Genomic DNA, 19462 nt, shown 5'->3' with positions numbered 1-19462 from the left:
ACACACACACACACACACACACACACACACACACAAACTGAGCTCCCTTCACGGCTTTCCGATAACACCTCACGTCAACCCCGAGAGCCTGCTGACATACAGACAGCAACACTAAATGCCAACACTGCATTTTATATAACACACGTACACACGGGCGTGAAAAATAAGCACACACACACACACGACACGGAAACACACATTGTTGGTGCATTGATATAATGAAAAGTGTAGAACCCTCAAGCTCCATTCAATCACTGTCCGTGTGTGTATTATAATGTGTCAACCAGAACTATTACATACAAGAGCTGTGTCAACAATTCCGCTTCCATGACAAAGGATCAGCACAAAAGTAGACGAACGACCGCTCCATCCAATCGGTTTGCAATATAGGACCTTAGTTGTAGCTGGACTTATTTTGTTCTGAGACCACATTCATGATCATCTTAAATTGAGGTCCAATAGATTTTTGTAGCAGAGTTGATGAATAAAGCAATCGGGTAGCAGAAAACCAGACGCAGACATGATTATTTATGACTGTCAAAATATCTGACGGTCGCTATTGTTGTTACCCACAATGCATTGCATTCCGTCAGCAGCTGTGAGGTTTTAACGGTTGGAGGCCACGGATGACACAGCAGTGTGTGTGTGTGTGTGTATGCGGGCCCTTTGAAAATGGAAAAGCTCCACCCCCCTCCTTCACACTCACCAATTATGTGTAAATATGAAAGCGAGAGCGCCAGAAAAAGCTTTGTGGACATTCACAAACAAGTGAAAAAAGAAAAAGTGGAGAAAGAATGTGACTGCTTGTTAAATGTATGAAATATGAGTGAGCATCTGCACTGATGCTGGATGAAGGCTCCGCTATGAAAATCGCTTCTTGTCACACGAAGCGATTCAAATCTATTGAGAGTATTGAGAGTCAATGTGCCGTACAAGTTTGGATCAAGTGTAGCCCAACAAACAACTCAATCCATAACCCGAACCTGAGCCCAAAACAAGCCCTAGCCATTAGCATTCGAATTTTTTCCCAATTAGCGCTCGGTCTATTCTTTCGTAATTTGGATAATCTCAAATTTTCTATTACCGGTATTCTGTCTGCGGCACAGAGTTAAACAGCCTGGCATCTGTGTCAGAAAAGAGGATACCCAACAATCATCTGCCCATCAGGGACAGTCTACAGCACCCATTGTACAGCAACAACAGGCACGAGAACAACATCAGTGACAGGCTGCTGTCAATGTCTTGCTCCACTGACAAAATCTCTCCTCCCCCATCCCTTGCAGCTTTTCCAATTCCATTCCGAGAAGGCTAACACCAATATCACATTTTTTCAATTCTGTACCGTCACGATTTGGCGCACTGATCACCACGCGACTTGCTCTGGACCCTCAGACCATACTGAAATTCATTCATTCATTCATTCATTCATTCATTCATTCATTCGTTCGTTCGTTCATCTTCCGAGCCGCTTGGTCCTCACTAGGGTCGCGGGGGGTGCTGGAGCCTATCCCAGCCGTCTCCGGGCAGTAGGCGGGGGACACCCTGAATCGGTTGCCAGCCAATCGCAGGGCACACAGAAATGAACAACCATTCGCACTCACACTCACACCTAGGGACAATTCAGAGTGTTCAATCAGCCTGCCACGCATGTTTTTGGAATGTGGGAGGAAACCGGAGCACCCGGAGAAAACCCACGCAGGCCCGGGGAGAACATGCAAACTCCACACAGGGAGGCCGGAGCTGGAATCGAACCCGGTACAAATCATATACTGGTCATACTGAAATTATGACCAGTATATGATTTGTACTTAAACAAATTGTATAGATGAGATTCTAAATATTTTTCATATCACACGTGGCAGTCAACGCGCTCACCTCGTCAACGTTCTCAAAGGCGTTGATGACGTCGTAGGGCAGGCAGGAGAGCAGGTCTATGACGAACCAGGTCTTCAGGTAGTTCATGCGGATGAGTTTGGGGTCGGAGATGACCTCGCCGGCCGGCCCCACGAAGGTGGTGTGGAAATTGAGCACGATGTCCACCAAGAAGATGACGTCCACGATGCTGTCCACCACTAGCCACGTTACGTTGTTCTGCTTGGTTTTGAAGGACACGTTGTAGGGCACCATGATGGCTGTGTAAAAGGTGAGGATGAGGATGACCCAGTCCCAAGTGGTCTTGAAGAGGCAGTAGTGGAGGATGATGTGCGGGGGCGTCTTAGGGGTCTCCTGCTTGTACTGGGGTAGGATGTCGGAGCCCAGCTGGAGCACCTGTCCACAAACGCAACGTCCGTTAGCCTGGAACAGGACTCGCGGGAAACAAAACACCGCCGAGGATTTAAGCACGTGAGGCCTTTTAACCCTTTTTGTGCACCCTTCAACCTGATAACATGATAAACTGTCCACTGTATTAACCGCGCTGTCCCTGAATCAGTGGCAGTCATAATGTGAAGTGACAGCAAACTCTAGCCTAAGCCTCGCGCTAATGCTAACCATAGCCTTCGTCCTGGGCACCAACCTTTAAAATGAGAGATACGTTTCGGGTGCTGATGATCATGAAGAGCTACCTGTTTGATACGCCCTTGCTCAAATGACCTGTAATTGTATTGATGTCATTTATTTTAAGAGTTTTTAATGATATTTATTGACTGTATGTGAAGGAAGACACTGATCATGTTCGGAATTATTGATATGATTCAACGAGGTAGCAAACCGATGTCAACAAGTAACACTTTATTTCTAGAAAAGTCTGCAAGTGTTTCCATCTTGACCATTTCCCCAATGTTTCAAGAAAGTCAACATATTCCATCGCTGCTCTTTAAAACTTGGGTCAAAAATAACCCAAATTGGGTCAAAAGAGGATCGATTCATTTCACCCAAAACACTACAAATAAAATTTAAATACAAAACCAGTTTTGTATTTTAAAAAAGAAAAAAAAAAGACAATTCCAGCAACAGCCTCCCTGCGAGGAGTTTGCATGTTCTCCCAGGTGCCTGCGTGGGTTTTCTCCGGGTACTCCGGTTTCCTGCCTACATTCCAAAAACATGCATGACAGGCTGATTGAACACTCAAAATTGTCCCAAGGTGTGAGTGTAAGCGCGGATGGTTGTTCGTCTCTGTGTGCCCTGCGATTGGTTGGCAAGCGGTTCAGGGTGTCCCCCGCCTACTGCCCGAAGACACCTGGGATAGGCTCCAGCACACACCGCGACCCTTGTGAGGACAATGGATGGATGGATTGATAATAATAAATGGAGTTGTTTTGAGATAAAGCGTTTCAGATAACGGCTAGGTGGATGTACATAAATAACCCATTAAATTGGATCAGTTCCTTTTTGACCTTACCATGTGGTGAGCTATTTTTACAACAGTGCCATGTTGGAGACCCCCGCCCTAAGCCAAGCCCACACCCCAGTGCCAACTCAAAATCTTTTCAAAGTGGGATAAAAATATATAACAAGACAGCTATTGAAAAAAATAAAATAAAAATTGTGCAATCCAGTCTTAAAAAATATGAAAGGGAATAAACAATCTGTATTAAAGCCATTTATGATGATGATACTTTGAAATTTGTTAAACACTGCATCGCAAAAGGACCCAAACACGCTGGTACAAAACCGACTCCTTCCTTTCTCCTTCCTAATCACATGGAGATAGATAGACAGACGTAGACAGAAGGTGTGTGTGTGTTTGTGGGGGGGGGGGGGGGGGGGAGAACACTTACCTCAGCCAGGCGCGAGTGCTTGTGTACGTTCTCTCCTTTGTGGACGGTGGGCTGCAGCTGCTGCAAGACGCCTCGGCTGCTGGTCAGAGCTCGAGTCAGTCGGGCAAACTTACCCCAGCCTGCAACATGCCAAATGGAACGCCGTTAGGATATCATGTTTCGTTTCCGCCTGTTCTCGTCAGCCCTCGTCGTCGTGTCTACCAATCAGCTCCCTCCGGTCACATGTGTCTTAGCCCAGGTGTCCTTGGTTGTCTCGTCAGCTTGCTTCCCTACTCTTGGGTCTACCTTTTGCAAGTCGTATTGAATTCTACCCACATCCTTTGTATTCGTCTCACTTTTCTCACACTCATCTCCCTGTGGATTTTTACATTTTATTTCGTCATTTGAAAGTGCGTCGGTATCTCCCGTGCACCAGTAAACACACTTTGATGCAAGAAACAAAAGAACTTTCTTCCTGTATGCTCCCATACAGTATGTATTTCCACGACTGGTAGCAGCTATAAAAAGACCATCGCAGTATTTTTAGGGATTTATAGAAAAAAACAAACCTGAGCACGACAGAAGGAGGCCGATGGTCGGAAAAAAAAACCCATAATGTTGTACCGATGTAGTGCACTCTATAATATGTGCCGATGTAGTGCACTCTATAATATTGTACTTCATAAAAACATACAGTACGGACCTAATTAGACAGATATACTGTAAATAGATAAATAAAATCTGTTTTGGCCATAATGTTTTGATTCATCCATCCTTCTATTTTCTCATCCGCTCATCCTCACAAAGGGTCACGGACGTCTGGAGCCAAACCCAGCTGTCTTCGGGCTGTAGGCGGGGTACACCCTGAACCGGTTGCCAGCCAATCGCAGGGCACACATAGACGGACAAACGTTCACACTCACAATCACACCTGGAGACAAGTTAAAGTGTTCCATTAATCTGCCATACATGTTTTTGTTTGGGAAACCAGAATACCCAGAGAAAACCCACACAAGTAAGGAGAGAACATCCAAACGGAGCCAGAATTGAACCCTATACCTCTGCACGGTGAGGTCGACGTGCTAACCATGCCGCCCTGTTTTGATTCACTTCAATGAATATTGCGCTGCTCGTGTGTGCGTGGCTTAGCCACCTTGGGGGAAGTATATTCGATTTCTTCACAGAGGATAAAGAAGATCTACACAATTGGCTGCACAGTTTTTGTTCAAATTAGTTTCAGTTATGATGTTTTGAAGGCAAAATTCCATGGCTGTTTCAAGTGCACGTGTATGTGTTTCTTTGTTTTCTGCTTCGTGTGACAAACACCTCAAAATGGAAGTGGAAAAGAGCATGAAGCCTCATTTTTTGAAAAATCTTCCAAACTGCTTCTTGTAAAGTGCAGTAAGTTGAGTTTACTGTCATCGTACCGCGCTCAAGTCCAAAACAAGTTCTTAGTTTGTCTCCATGTTACCAACCTTTGGACGAGTCGTCCTCGATGGGCTGTTTGAAGGCGGTGATGTCACTGAAGGTGCACAAAAACAGGACCACCTTCTCCTGCTCATTTCGAATGGGCGCGATCTTGACAAAGAACCACACGGGCGTCCCTAAAAGCACAAGGAATCATCTTAAAAGGTCACAGTGATTCCATGCTTACTACACAGGTGGAAACAAACATTGGCGACTCGGCATCGGCCGGCGAGGAAGTGTTCAGAGAGCACTTTGAAGTAAGCCGTGCACATTCCGGAATACATTTGCATGATGAGGGGAATGTGGGGTACTCACTGTTCTTTTTGTACATGAGGATTTCAAAAGAGTTCATCTCGTAGTTCTCAAACGTCAGACGCACTTTTTCTGTCGTGTCTTTGTCGGTGAGCTCGCCATACATGAAGCTGGGGGAAAAAAAAAGATGACAATTTTGACATTTAAAGAGTAGACATTAATGAATGTGCAAATATTTTAATAGGTTACTTAGATTTTTGTTTTGAAAATTCCCTTGTAGTTTTTCAATCAATGCTGTCCCCAAATGTTTCCATTTAAAAAACAAAATTCTTTCCATTTTTTTAATCTGAAAATAAATCAATTTTTTCTAAAATGGCCAGAAAAATCTGAAATGTGTTATTTAATTTTATTTTGAAAATAAATATACTTCCTCGTGTACTTCATGGATATGTTAATTAATTTTATGGAACAGAAAGAGTGTAAAAAAAAAGCGACATGTTTTTTTTTAAATATCTCAAAAAACGAATAAAAAAAACAATGAAAAATGGGAGCAAGAAATTAATTTCTAGTTTTGCTTTTGTCAGACAACAGTGAAGGGCTTGTTTTCAAATTTAAAAAAATACATTTTAAAAGTGTCTCTGTTTTACATCCAATTAAATTTAACACTAATTTCAATCTGAAAACAAACAAAAAATTCTTTAAATGTCATATTTATTTTTAATTTGGAAAACTAATGTTTCAATGTAATTAATATTAATTAATGACATGTAATACATTTAATACATGTAATAATCAATGTAATACATCTGGAAAATCTTTTTTAAAAATATGTTTTGTTATATCAAAAAAAAGATGAATCAATTTCCAAATAAATTAATCTGGAAATGCCCCCCCTCCCCCGCTCCCTAATTGTAATAATTTTCAGATCATGAGGGGGGGAAAAAAACATTATTTTAAATGTAGAAAAACAACAAAAATGTCCAGTTTTTGGTTTTCAGATGCTGAGAGAAAATTCAAACAAAAAATAACTTTTTTTTCCTTTCTTTTGTTAAATTTTTTGTCAAAAATAATAAGCCATCCATCTGGATACATCCTGTGTGTAGGGCGTTCGTTTTTCTTCCTTAAATTCCTCCCCACAAAAGCCTTTAATGACATGCTATTCATCAATGTACACCCGCAGGTACTCAGCCTGATTGCTGCGTGAAAAATTGAGCAGAAGCAGATGAGCATTTATGGCCTTTGTCAGAGTGAAAAAGCGAAGATTCTTACCTGCTGTAATGAATACATTATCCGGAGGACAGGTCACTGATCGCGCGCTTTTGCGCTGTCAGCCCCGATCTAAATATATCGCACGGGTGGGTTTGTTTTGAAATGCAAACGGAAAAGCTCAATTTAATGAACAAGGCTACATTTCGACGCCGCGGGCCGACTACTCAGACGAGCGCCTGATGTTTTCCGAAATGTCCTCTTTCTCTCTGAATGCCACTTTCTTCAAAGAAAGGCAACGAAAAAAAATTCCGTAAGTCACTCGCTCGTTGCGTGTCGGGGATTCCCGCGGGGTTTGTCCTGAGAGACTCGGGACACAAATCTTTGATCCGCAGCAAAGAAGGCTCAGATGTTGGAAATGAGCATGCGTTTTTTTTTTTAATGTTGGGAGTCATCTTGTCAAAACATCAAAAACTAGCTGCACACACTCTGAATGTTTTATAGCCTCATCGTCTAGCGCCATCCACGCAACTGGGCATCAAATGCTTGGAACATGTTGAGAAGAAATTGACCCATATAAAGGGTCAGTACGTTTTTTTTTTACCCAAATCGGGTTATTTTGTACCCAATTGTTTTTAGAGTGGGGCGGCCCGCTGATCGAGTGTTTAGCGCGTCGACCTCACAGTGCAAACGTACGATTCCAGCGCCAGCTTTCCTGTGTGGATTTTGCATGTTCTCCCCGTGCCTGCGTGGGTTTTCTCCGGGTACTACGGTTTCCTCCCACTTTCCAAAAAATAAGCATGGCAGGCTGATTGAACACTCTCAATTGTCCTTTGGTGTGAGCGCGGATGGTTGTTCGTCTCTGTGTGCCCTGCGATTGGTTGGCAAGTGGTTCAGGGTGTCCCCCAAAGACGACTGGCATAGGCTTCAGCACACCCCGCGATCCTTGTGAGGTTAAAGCGGATCAGAAAAGGGATGGATGGATGGATGGATGGATGGATGGATGGATGGATGGATGGATGGATGGATGGATGGATGGATGGATGGATGGATGGATGTTTTTAGAGTGAGGTGACAAGCTTTGGCTCTTTAGCCCGCCCAAATGCAATCTTCAACCCAATTTGATGGGTCAGAAGAATTAACCCAACCTTGGATAAGAGTAACCCAATCTGCTGAAAATCCACAGCTACCCAGGTTGTGGGTTCAGGAAATAACCCACACAGTTAAAATTGCTGGGTCAAAAAACAAACAAAAGAGAAAAAAACAAGACCGAATTGTTTTGGGTGTTTGATTGTGTTTGTTTTTTGACCCAGTCATATAAAGTGTGCAGCATTATTTCGAGTGCAAGAGTGACTAAAAATCTACACACTGATTGTGTAATGACTTATCTAAAATCGGCTAAATACAGTGAGGTGATTTTAGGACTGGTTCCTCCCTACACACACACACACAAAGGATCTGTGACTAAAAATAAACGTAAAACGAATCACAGCACACACACACAGACATGCACAGTCACACACTACGAGTGTGTTGAGTGTTGGTGCTGGCAAGTGTTCTGAAGCTTATGCCGGAGCACCCGAGGCTCCAAATCAGCAGTGCTGGCTGTGACAAAACACAAGAAATCTCACACCATTTGCAAATCTGGCAGCGGCGCGCCATCGTGATGTGATCCTATTAATTTACTGCTTACTGGCACACTGGTTAAACGCTAACAGTCAACACGCAGCGCGTCGACGCCGAGGCTTAAGAGGCGCTGTCATTTGCCATATTTTCCATTGGATCGCTCTCACGACATGCCCCACTCCCCTCGTCCCCGCAACAAGGAGACGCAAAACGATCCACGATGCCGTCAGCAAGCTGTGGGGTGAGGTGGGTGGGGGGGCTTTCACTCAGGCCCCCCGCATCTTTCATCAGCGAGTTCCGTCTCATTACCGCACTTTTGATATTTTCCTTTTTCAAATGATAATCTATTAATTGAGCGGCTCCTTTACTAGCTGCACGAATGAAAAGTCGCTTGAGAATCTCTTCAATATCCTTGATACCCTTGCTTTAGGTACGCTTTTTGTCTTTCACTAGTAAGACAATTCAGCGCAGTCGACAAATCACTCAATTTTTCCACTGTTGACATTTCTCGAAACGAGCAGAATAACTTTGGCATACCAGTAAGAAGCCAAGCTGTCACGAGGGAGACAAAACTGCGCACTAGTGTAGTTGGAATCTGTGCGCTAAAGCTAGCAGTCCTCCTAGTGAAGGCTAAGAGCATGCTAGTACATGAATGTTGAGCTGGATGTTAGTGAGACATCAAATAAATGCTCAAATGGGTTTTCCGTGTACCAGTATGCTCCATGTCCAAACTAATAAGACAATTCAGCGCACTATTTGAATGACTAGCTCACTCGAAATGTTTTTCCGTTGTTATATGACATTTTTCCATACTGGTCGGACTACTCTATATTACGAGGGACGGAAAACTACTAGCGGGCATTATGGTGCTACTAGTAGTGTTGAACAGTAGTTTACTGGTCATATTTTAACTGTACATGAGTTTCCAAATGTGGAACAAAGAGTGGAAAATGTTCATAGCGAGACATCATCCTTTCTTTGTTTTGCGCTGAATTGTTTGGTAGTGAGGACAAACAGTATAAGAGTAAATGGATGTTTAGCTCGATATCAAGGGTATCGAATAAATACTCAGACTGCTTTCCAGACAAAACGCTTGCCATTCGACTGTAAAACGAAAACTCTGTATTGAGTTCTTTTTTTTTTTACTGGGAACCGATCGTCCACTTGTTCCAATAACCAATCCCGAGACTTGGGCATAAATGGCGCACAGCGCCACTGAGGGAGTACAGAAAATGAGGACGTATGGCCTCCATTTTGTCGATTTAACAACAACAGGATCTATTATTCATTTGAAAAACCGCTCTCTAATTGAGGCTGCCGCTGCATCTGCTGCATCACGCTCGGATAAAATGAACACCACCAGATGAGATGCCAGCAGAGAACTCGTCAACACCAATGACTGCAACGACGGTGACCAGAAAAAAAACCCGGTACCTCTGCACTGTGAAGCCGACGTGCTAACCAGTGGACAACCGGGCCGCCTGACAACTCAATTGATGAAAATAATCTTTCCAAGACAGAGGTAAGAACAAACAACTTCCAACACATACAAATTCATGTTAAAATGGGAGGCAGCAAAAGTACCTCTGATTAACACTAAAGAATAAAGTGCAGCTGTTCTAGGAGACATTTTCTTGGATTTCTTTTTTCTTCAGCTCGAACTGGGGCCTCAGTCATTGTGAAGGGAATTACGAATATGTCCACATTGCAGACTTTGGTTAGAAAGCAAAAAAAAAATGTCAGGAAAAGCCGACTAGAACAAATGAAATGAAATTGATGGAAAACTGTTGACATTTTTTATCTTGGTTTTATTTTACTTTTTTAACATAAACATAATACAAAAAATGATTGACATGTAGATAAACCAATGGCTGCGGCTTACCTGCAGGTGCTGCTCTTCTGCATGACCTCGGCCCTGTGGTACCCCGACAGTTTGCAAAATCCGTCGTTGCTGTAGACAATGGGCCAGTCCACAATTTGCGCGTTGCCCAGCACAAAGTTGGTGTCTGCACAGCCCGGGGGGACAAAAACACAAGAAGCACAAGAAGGCAAACGCTTGAGGGGTTAACGCCTGCATCTCTTCAACACTCAGAGAAACTCGGGGAGATCGGAAATATTTGCCTTTGATCAGATTCAAAAGAAAATATGGGGGGCGGGGGGGAATTAAAAGGGAGAGTTATTGGAGACATTGAAAAGACACAAGCGGGAAAAAAAAAAGGCCAAAAGGATGTTAAGAAGCAGTTCATGGCGATAGCATTAGCAGCTAACTCTGAGCTATCTTCCTCCACTTCCCATTTGGAACTCTTTTTGTTGGGTCCCAGATTGACCCAACAGCGCCTCTGCTGGTTGCAAATGGAAAATATATTTCTGCCCTTTGAATTTTAATCAACGTCATCGTACTGATCAGAATGATTGAGCTACGCTGTATTGCGGACTTGGCGTGTTCTGCAAACTCGATAGCACAACAGTGCCTCTGCTGGTCACAGCCATGTAGTGAACACCATTTTATTGAATAGAAAATTTTGTTCGTGCTCTCTGCATATTCTTAACTCCCATTTTAATGCCAGTCATTGCTATTATCGATAACCATATTTAATGTCTCTGCGAGTAAAGTTCCAAACTCTCGTTTTAATGTCACTTATCGCACTAAGGTGAAGAAGTGAGAGCAGTAAATTGCGCCACTGGTTTGTTAATCTATGTATCGGTGGTTGATTATAATTCCTATTTTTACTATTCTTCTCACACGACAAGACCAATCACTAATTGGGATGCGATAATTGTCCTGATACATCTGGCCAAAATATTTTGGAGTGTATTTTGCATGTAGTGTCCACCAGCTTGTCTACAGTTATTTATATTACAAGGACAGACTTGTAACCTTTGATTTCAGAGTTCCCAACACACTTGATCAATGTTCATTAGCGTCCATGATGCTTCATTACACGCGGCGGAGGTAAGACTGACAAATTCGACTGCACACACTGACACAAATACCTCAGTGGAGTTCATTTTAACAGAGGTGTGTGCGTGATTTTGTTATATTTTTTTTCTAGGCTAAATGGAGAAGGATCACCGAGGATAATCGTCATGATCGCTCATTTGTCTGCAAATATCAATAACTGCCGTTATTAGTTTTAAAGGTCATTTTAAAAAAATGGCAGTGGGTTTTAACGCGGCCTATTTTGCATATTAAAAAGGTGAGCAGCACCTCGGAGCTACACTTACTCATAGTCAATATGCTAATAGGCCGAGACAATCAGTGCCACTATGGCACTTGTTTCACGGTCTGTTTGCCGTCAATGCATGATCTTCAAATATCAACAACAACAACAAAAAATCTGTCATCAATGAAAATGACGCAGCATTCCTGGTGTTGCGCCTTACTTCTGGCTCTAAATTATCGTTTATTTATTATTAACGTTTCTTGAAAGCAGCGGCGAAAAAGATCAAAAACATGTGCTTCAAGCGTCCTTTGGGAGAAAAAAGTTGTTGTTTTTTTAAGAGTTTTCCAAGCAACAATTTTTTTTTAAAAATTAACAGTCGGTTCATCGATTTGTGGATAATTATGCCCATCCCTGAAATAATGGCACGATTTTTTTGTTGTTTAAAAATTTTAAAAGGCTGTGATGTGATTCAGTTTAAGTCCCTATCAAAAAATGTTCTATATGTAAAACACTTGACTTGATAACCACATCAAATACTCAACTTGTTTGGAAAATATTCAAAATAATATTATCATAATTGTGAAAACAACCATTGCCACTTTATGCTCATAAAGTGTAAAAATAATAGACAAGTGATGCAATAAAAAAGAAAAACAAATCCTTATAACACAAATTGTACACAAATTACAAAGGGGGAAAGAACAGGGGAAGGAAAATTTACATTTCAAGCCACATATATAAACATATACACACACTCACACATAAAAACACATTTTTTCATCACGTCACACTAAATTAATGACAACACAATAGAATGTACAAGATGTTCCATGCCAACGTGTTATTTTACAATGATCAGATGGATGTTACTCTTAGGAAATCCAAATCTCTAACCCTTGTGTTAGAACATATATTTGTAAATTATGTTTACAGCTCAGTAGTTAGTGAGCGCTTTGTAAATTAACAACATTTGGTATAGAACATTTTAATGATACACTAGAATGAGAAGGGGGGAGGTAAGGAAGATAGTGTAACGAAAACATAAGAAGCTATTTAGTTTATAGTACCTGTCTGTCTATGTGACAGTGTCCAAACTGAAATTTGTGAAAAGAAAAACAAGAGTTAACAGATTCATATGACAAACATCTGTTTGAATCTATGACCAAACGAACAACAAAAGGATGAAATGTGCCAACAACCAAAACAAGAGAATGGTGGAGTGACAATTGTGCTCAAATTGTGATCAACAAAATAGTATTTTACTAACTAACTACTAATGGGGCTAGAATGATCTAAACTCAACCCAAAACAAGTTTTATATGTTGCAGCTAACACCTTCGCATAACATCCAGCTGATGCTAAGAAATGTCTCTTTGCCAACGCAACATTCACAAAATATAAATTATTTATTTATATACGAAAGATGATTTTCTGTACCTTCGGGACGACCACGACTAGTTCAAATCAATTACAATAATACGTTGATTTGAGAGATATGGACGGGTGTGTTGAGCATCGGCTAGCTCGTTAGCATGCTGAAATCAGGAGCCTTCTTTGGAGGAAAAAAATAGAGCAGTTTGTGAATAAAATTCACGAGTTTGAAATCAATTTGCAACAAATTGACCTATTAATCACCTCAAATATGTTCCACTTCTTGTGGAAAACATGTTAGCATAACATTGAGCTGACATCAAGAGATAGTGGTGTTAGTTTGCTCGTCAGAAGAAAAGAATAACATAGCCCACTACTCAAAAATGACTTCATTTAGTAAATATAGTGGTATTTCAATTCTTTTCATTTTAAATATTTTGATAGTCTTTTGAAATCAGTTGAAACAATTTGTTTCAAAGTTGTCTACAGGATTTAGCATGCTAACCACCACCACACAAAAGTTGATTTGCGGCAATACAGGGCCAGTGAGAGCCGCAGCTAAGTGGTTAGCATGCTAAATCCTGTAGCCAACTTTGAAACAAATTGTTTCAACTGATTTCAAAAGACTATCAAAATATTTAAAATTAAGAAATTAAATTTTAATCAACTCGTACTTCTTGTGGCTAATGTGGTAGCAAACATATGACATATGGAAATATGAACATTTGTTTCATGGCCAATATGGAAAAAATAGAGCCAAAGCGACAGTGATGAGATGCGGCTCGCTGGTTAGCATGGTCATTTAGACATTAAAAATTAGAACATTTAGACAAAAAAGGCAATTTTTTACTTAACTTATTATCACTAGGGTCGCGGGGGGGGGGGGGGGGGGGTGCTGGAGCCTATCCGGGCAGTAAGCTGGGGGCACCCTGAATCGGTTGCCAGCCAATCACAGGGCACACAGAGACGAACAACCATCCACGCTCACACTCACGCCTGGGGACAATTTAGAGTGTCCAATCAGCCTGCCACGCATGTTTTTGGAATGTGGGAGGAAACCGGAGCACCCGGAGAAAACCCTCGCAGGCCCGGGAGAACATGGAAACTCCACACAGGGAGGCCAGAGCTGGAATCGAACCCGGTACCTCTGCACTGTGAGGCCGACGTGCTAACCACTGGACTACCGGGCCGCCCCTTAAACTACTCAAGTTCACTCGTAGTCCAGGATTGAAGACACACAAAAAAACATTACTCATAAATATGAAGTGTTACATAAGACAACAATAAAAATAAAAAAATAAAACAAATGATGAATGAGTGAGAGACTTTGTAACATCCATCCACCCATGCAGCTAGCGCTCTTTTCAGATTAGCACTCTTGGCTCCCGTTAGCTCCAGATTTAGCGCCGGCTAATCCGCGGATCGCCCAAGGTCGCGTTGGCTTTTGTTTTGAAGGAGTGGATTTTCATCCTCTTTTTGTGAATTTTGGCAAACACCCATTTCACGGCTCTGAGCATTTTCCAACACTTCTGATCAAAGTCATCAAAGGTCAGGTTATTGAACGTCGCTAACATTTCTCCTGACCAATTCAACAGCCTGTGTGGGATATGTCAAAGAGTGAGTTTCTCCCCTCATAATCTGGAAAACAATCCTCACCTGTTCAACACTGAAAGCGGGGTACACGCATGGCGATAATCAGTCCTAATTTGCACATTTTAACTCTTTGCCACCCAAAATTGAGCCTCAAAAGGATTATCCTGCCCGATCGGCCTGTTAGTTGTTTGTGCTGACTCATTTTTTTTCTCCCCGATTTGTTCACGATTTTCAGCTTTTTGAAAAGTGTGATATACACGCACCCCCCTCAGCCTGGCCTTTTAACAACCGCCACAGACTACCTCAGAGTCCAGTGATTAGCACTCTTCTGCACATATGGCTTAACAGTTTGCGGCACATATGCATTACTACCCATATAAGAGACACCAGAGACTTGTGTTGCTCTTGTGTAATTATGCAGGAAATTAAAAATGCATTGCTTTAATGGGAGTGAGTAAAGGAACAGTCCTGTTCCCTGAGAGAATTCAAAGAGCTTCTCATATAAAAGTTGCTCTAATTAAATTTTGCAAGGGACATAGTCTTTTGTGTGTGTGTGTGTGTGTGTCTGTGTCTGTGTGTGTGTCTGTGTGTGCGTTGTTGGTATTAATTCTGGTCCATCAATCTCACCTCTGTCCAAATCAATTCTGAAGGAGGTTTTTATGTCATCACAAGTTAGAAGCCTGGAGTTGATTGATTGGCATGTTAACAAAAATCCTATACACTGTTATATAATTGCCCGTTCCTTTACAGTTGTATGTTTTAATTTTTATTTGACATTATTTCATGTCTTAATGTTTCTTCTCAAGTTTGAATGTGAAATTTTTCTATTTTCCCTAACAGACAATGTGTATAACATATGTTTCATACTCTGTCCATATTAGATCAATTCATCAATACGTTACTGTCAGTTACGTCACGCTTTGCACTAATTGTACAAATATTACATGGTAATTTACTTACCATGCGCAAACATGTGTATGTAGGAAATTGGAAAAATAAATACAGTACAGGAATTTTGCTGCTATGACATTTTAATGTCCTTAATTTACCTTCTCGAGATTGATATCTATCTATCCATCTGTCCATCTATCCGACTACAATGAATGATTTTGAAATGATCCATAATGACAGGGTGTGGTGTTTATTTTTGGGGGCGCTTGTTCCCAATTTGCATCATCATTTAAAACTGTAACTTTATTCATCAAACCCCCTCAAAAATTAGTTCCTAATTAGTCAACGACAGTGGATTAATTGGGACTCAATGGATCAATACAGTCAGAAAACACACGCGCACAGGCATACGCACACACACACACACTTACACACACATGAAGAGAGCGAAAGCTGGTTTTACCGTTGGAGCGCCTGACGATATTCTCCAAAAAAGTATTCTGAGGGGCCACAAGTCCCCGGCGGCCCCCCGCCATCCTGCCGCTTCACTCGGCCTCCTCCGAGCGAGCTTCCGTGCGGTGCTCCAGCGTCATGGTACCGCGGCGTGGGTGTGTGTGTGTTGCTTGTGCGGCGGCTGTGGCTGCTGGCTCCTCAGCCTGCTGCTGCTACATCTCCTCATCATCATCATCATCATCCAGGAGGAGGAGGGAGGAGAACGCCTGAGATGCTGACTTGGAGGGGAGGGGCCATCCCGACTACGGGGGGGGGGGGGGGGGGGGGCTCGAGGCTTCTTCCGCCTCCTCATCAACATCATCCCTCGTATCATGGAGCAGAAGGAGGTGCCACAGTGACACCTGCAGGATGGAAGTGTGCACACACTCGTGTGTGAGCTTTCCAGGGGGTACAGTATTTCATTAGGTGGCTCAAAGTACACTAGCGCTTCGAGATACGAGCCGTTGCTCGACCGAGCTTTGCGTTAACTTGCGAACAAAATGCAAAAAAAAAAAACCCCAGTTAACTCAACTTCACAAAAAACAGTAGTTTGTAGCTTAATGCGAACTCATAATGGGCACTCGGCAACACCATCGGCTGGCTAATGACGTGATGCACAGGATATCAAAACATCAAATGTGCATGCAAATACAAAATATAAAATAATATGTCGACAGGAAATATTAGGATACTTACTTGCACGTGATTTAAAGCATTTTTAACCTCCATGAAAAAACGACAGTAGTTAAAACCTAACTCTTTTTCGATTGTTTACGTTACTGTGTTATACTGCCCCTGGTGGCCAAGACGCAGACATCAATGAATTCGTAGAATGAACACTCTTCTTTAGATGCAATATATTACTGCAAGTTTAAAAAACTAAAACATCATAGTTATAGTTTCATTTTTGACAACACATCATAAAAATGGTTGGGGTGCTGAAGGTTGAATTATTGATTCAACTATGGAATTTAAAAAAGTAAATTCCCTAAAAAAAATTCAAACTTCTCTTTACAGAAACAATAGTTATGGAAATATCCATCACACAGGTATTATAATTGATCGAGATGTACCTCTCGGTCATGCATCAAAACATGTCAATATTGCATACATGGATTATATTGGAGGCAGGTACCTGATATTATAATTTTAGAGTCTGATGTTGCCACATAGCACATTCAGGTGCAGGTAATGTATAGTTTATATAGGTATGTCCAGATGTATTTGGACAGTGTGAGATATTTTCCACTGTAACAGGAAAATATCGACTACCGACTACCGACTGCTGTCAGGCTGATGAATAAAAAATAATAATCATAATAATAATTAAATGATGTGAAGGAAAATTGTAAATAGTACTGCGATTTATCCATTTTGTGTTCATATTGCATTTAATTGAAAGATGTTTGTTTTTTTTTCTCTTTCTTCTTTCTACATACATTCTTGCTGCTGGAGGCTGTAAATTTCCCCAGTGTGGGACGAATAAAGGATATCTTATCTTAAATATGAAATACCGTAGAAATGAAATTGATTTGAGTGTGGTGAGTATAAGGGATCGTAGCCAAAAATGAACAAAAGATGCCACCTCACCCTCAATGAAAGCATATTGGTGTTGTGGTGAAGATGGCAGCAAAGCACTGTAAGAGGACCATAAAGCATCAACTCCACAATCATGAATTCATGTTAGGTCAAAAACTGTACTCAGTCATTTTAAATTAATACAACCTCCCCATCATGAATATGAGCCAGAATAATAATGTTTAGAAGTTTCTTAAACTATCTGAATAATTTCAGTTTATTCTGTACTTCCCAAATTTGGTTTACAACAAAAATGTATTATATTCCATTTGCAACCACACCTTATTTGAAGATAGGAGTGAAGGGGTTTTTTTTGGGTTTTACAGGGAACGATGCAGCTTGCAAATTTATTCGTGGAGAAACTGTGCAGGAAGAATTATGTAAATTAGCCCAAAACATGGTAATTTCTCAGCATTAAACAGAAAACACAAATTCAGTTGCAGTATTTCAAATGAATTTTATATTATGGATGACTTATACATTGAGTTGCGGACACACACTTCAAGCAAAAAGTTACAATATTGACCCACTTCTATGCCTTTCTGTATGTTTAATTAACTTGGTCAACCACCGTGAGGTATTCGGTCCACTTTTATAACACAACGATGACATGTTGAAAAGTCTTTCTGTGTCCAAAACCAAAGTGTTAAGAAGACCAGTTCTTGGAGATGCCAAGGTGGGCTAGGTGATCGGTAATGGTTTTATGTTTAGGGAAATTATTGAATTTGGTCTCCTTAACGCGCAGCAAGTTGCGCGCTCGGCGCTCTGCGGCGTGTCCGGCCTCCTGCTCCAACGTCATGTAGGGTCGGCTGATCCAGTACTCATTCTGGGCCTCGCGCTCCAGGTGTTTCAGCATGTTGCGCTTCATCTGCCACGTCACAGCACGCGGACGTCGGTACTTGCCGATCCACTGCTTGCCTGGGATGCCCTTACGCAGTAGAGCCAGGGTGAGGAACATGGCGGGCGCTCGCTTCTCTGATGGCACCCACAAAAAAAGATTTGTTTTTAAGGTCAGTGGAACCGACAACAGTCAAAGTTGCGCAGTTTGGAACTTGATGAAAAATAGTCTTGGAAAAAAACGTACACAAAACAAATCAATTTCAGGGAGGGGCAATTAAAGCAATGGAAAATGTAAATGTTAAGTACTACAGGACTCTTGATAACGTACATTACCCTACGGATTCACACTTCACACCTACATTTGGCTTTTTGTGGTTTAACCTTAGGAACAGAAGTGTTCAAAATGCAAACAAATAAAAGGCTTCAATGTGGATCGGTTAAAGATATAAGATATAAGATATATATATAGGTACCTGGTACATTCATTCGACCTTCATGTGTGTCCTCAAATTATTACTGTTCTTTGTTCCATCTGATCTAAACGTGATCTAAACTCTGTACCTAACACTTGAAACTAGTCAAACACGATCAAATGGAGGTTTGGAGAATAAACAAAACCCTGTTGCTAGTACGGAATGCTAACTTGGCAAGTGGCTCGTGTTCTTAACTGTAGGTCAGATGACAAGATTAGTTTTGAAACAACACGGAACGAGTAATATGTTCACCTTACCTCGACTCTTACGAAACAAAATGAGTTCAATATCCCAGGACAAACTAGGAAGGCAGAAAATGAGCCAATTTCAAAAGATTCCAAATCATAAATACGGAAAAGTAAGGGTCGAGCGTCTACTTCCGGGTTGTTCTACGGCATGACAAGCAAGCTCAAATTTAAGCGAGTAAGTTTTTACAGGCAGTCTCTGCAATTTTCTGCTAAACTTGTCCATTTCTGTCATGTAAACGCAAAACAATGCGCGACACCTTATTAAACTGTATCGACGAATACATTGCAATTATTGTCCAAGTATTGTTTGTTTCCTGTTTCCTATTTGTGTCACTGTCTCTGTACTCCAATTGGGGAGACTGATGATCCTGCTCAAATATCCAGTTCTGGAATGGCTCCCAAACCTCTTTGGTGTATATCTAGCCAAAAAATAAAATTTCCAAATTCTCAATGTCAGGCTTGTAAAAAAATGCTCCGCATTAAACCTCTGGATAGATATAATTTTATATCTTAAATTGTGTTTCTAAACCTTTAGTAGTATGGATTAGGTATTTCATTCAAAT

The 19462-nt window shown here is 41.4% G+C and overlaps 2 protein-coding genes across 5 annotated transcripts in view; both read right to left on the bottom strand.

Annotated features, from left to right (window-relative positions):
* Positions 1-15996, bottom strand: part of kcnh1a (potassium voltage-gated channel, subfamily H (eag-related), member 1a) — a 35240-nt gene extending 19244 nt beyond the window's left edge. For 2 of the 4 annotated variants that reach the window (XM_052081298.1, XM_052081299.1), the window contains exons 1-7: positions 15732-15996; positions 12481-12507; positions 10132-10255; positions 5481-5587; positions 5174-5302; positions 3720-3838; positions 1876-2268 (exon numbers count right to left, since the gene is read on the bottom strand). In XM_052081298.1, coding sequence (XP_051937258.1) covers positions 1876-2268; positions 3720-3838; positions 5174-5302; positions 5481-5587; positions 10132-10255; positions 12481-12507; positions 15732-15804 — 972 coding nt within the window. In that variant the 5' untranslated portion in view covers positions 15805-15996. The remainder of the gene's footprint in view (positions 1-1875; positions 2269-3719; positions 3839-5173; positions 5303-5480; positions 5588-10131; positions 10256-12480; positions 12508-15731) is intronic. The other 2 variants (XM_052081296.1, XM_052081297.1) reach the window with 2 other exon arrangements.
* Positions 15997-17775: 1779 nt separating this feature from the next.
* mrpl57 (mitochondrial ribosomal protein L57) lies at positions 17776-19060 on the bottom strand. Its single transcript, XM_052081305.1, has 2 exons — positions 18909-19060; positions 17776-18313 (listed from the first exon to the last, which is right to left on the bottom strand). Exon 2 carries the CDS (start codon positions 18294-18296, stop codon positions 17985-17987), a length of 312 nt encoding a protein of 103 aa, XP_051937265.1. The 5' UTR covers positions 18297-18313; positions 18909-19060; the 3' UTR covers positions 17776-17984.
* Between the last annotated feature and the right edge of the window lie 402 nt (positions 19061-19462).

The sequence above is a fragment of the Hippocampus zosterae genome, chromosome 11 (assembly GCF_025434085.1).
Source record: "Hippocampus zosterae strain Florida chromosome 11, ASM2543408v3, whole genome shotgun sequence".
Taxonomy (NCBI): Eukaryota; Metazoa; Chordata; class Actinopteri; order Syngnathiformes; family Syngnathidae; genus Hippocampus; species Hippocampus zosterae.
This window is presented reverse-complemented; position numbering and strand designations above follow the sequence as displayed.

Coding starts and splice junctions, on each gene's coding strand:
- mrpl57 (XM_052081305.1), bottom strand. CDS start 18,296: ATGTTCCTCACCCTGGCTCTACTGCGTAAGGGCATCCCAGGCAAGCAG.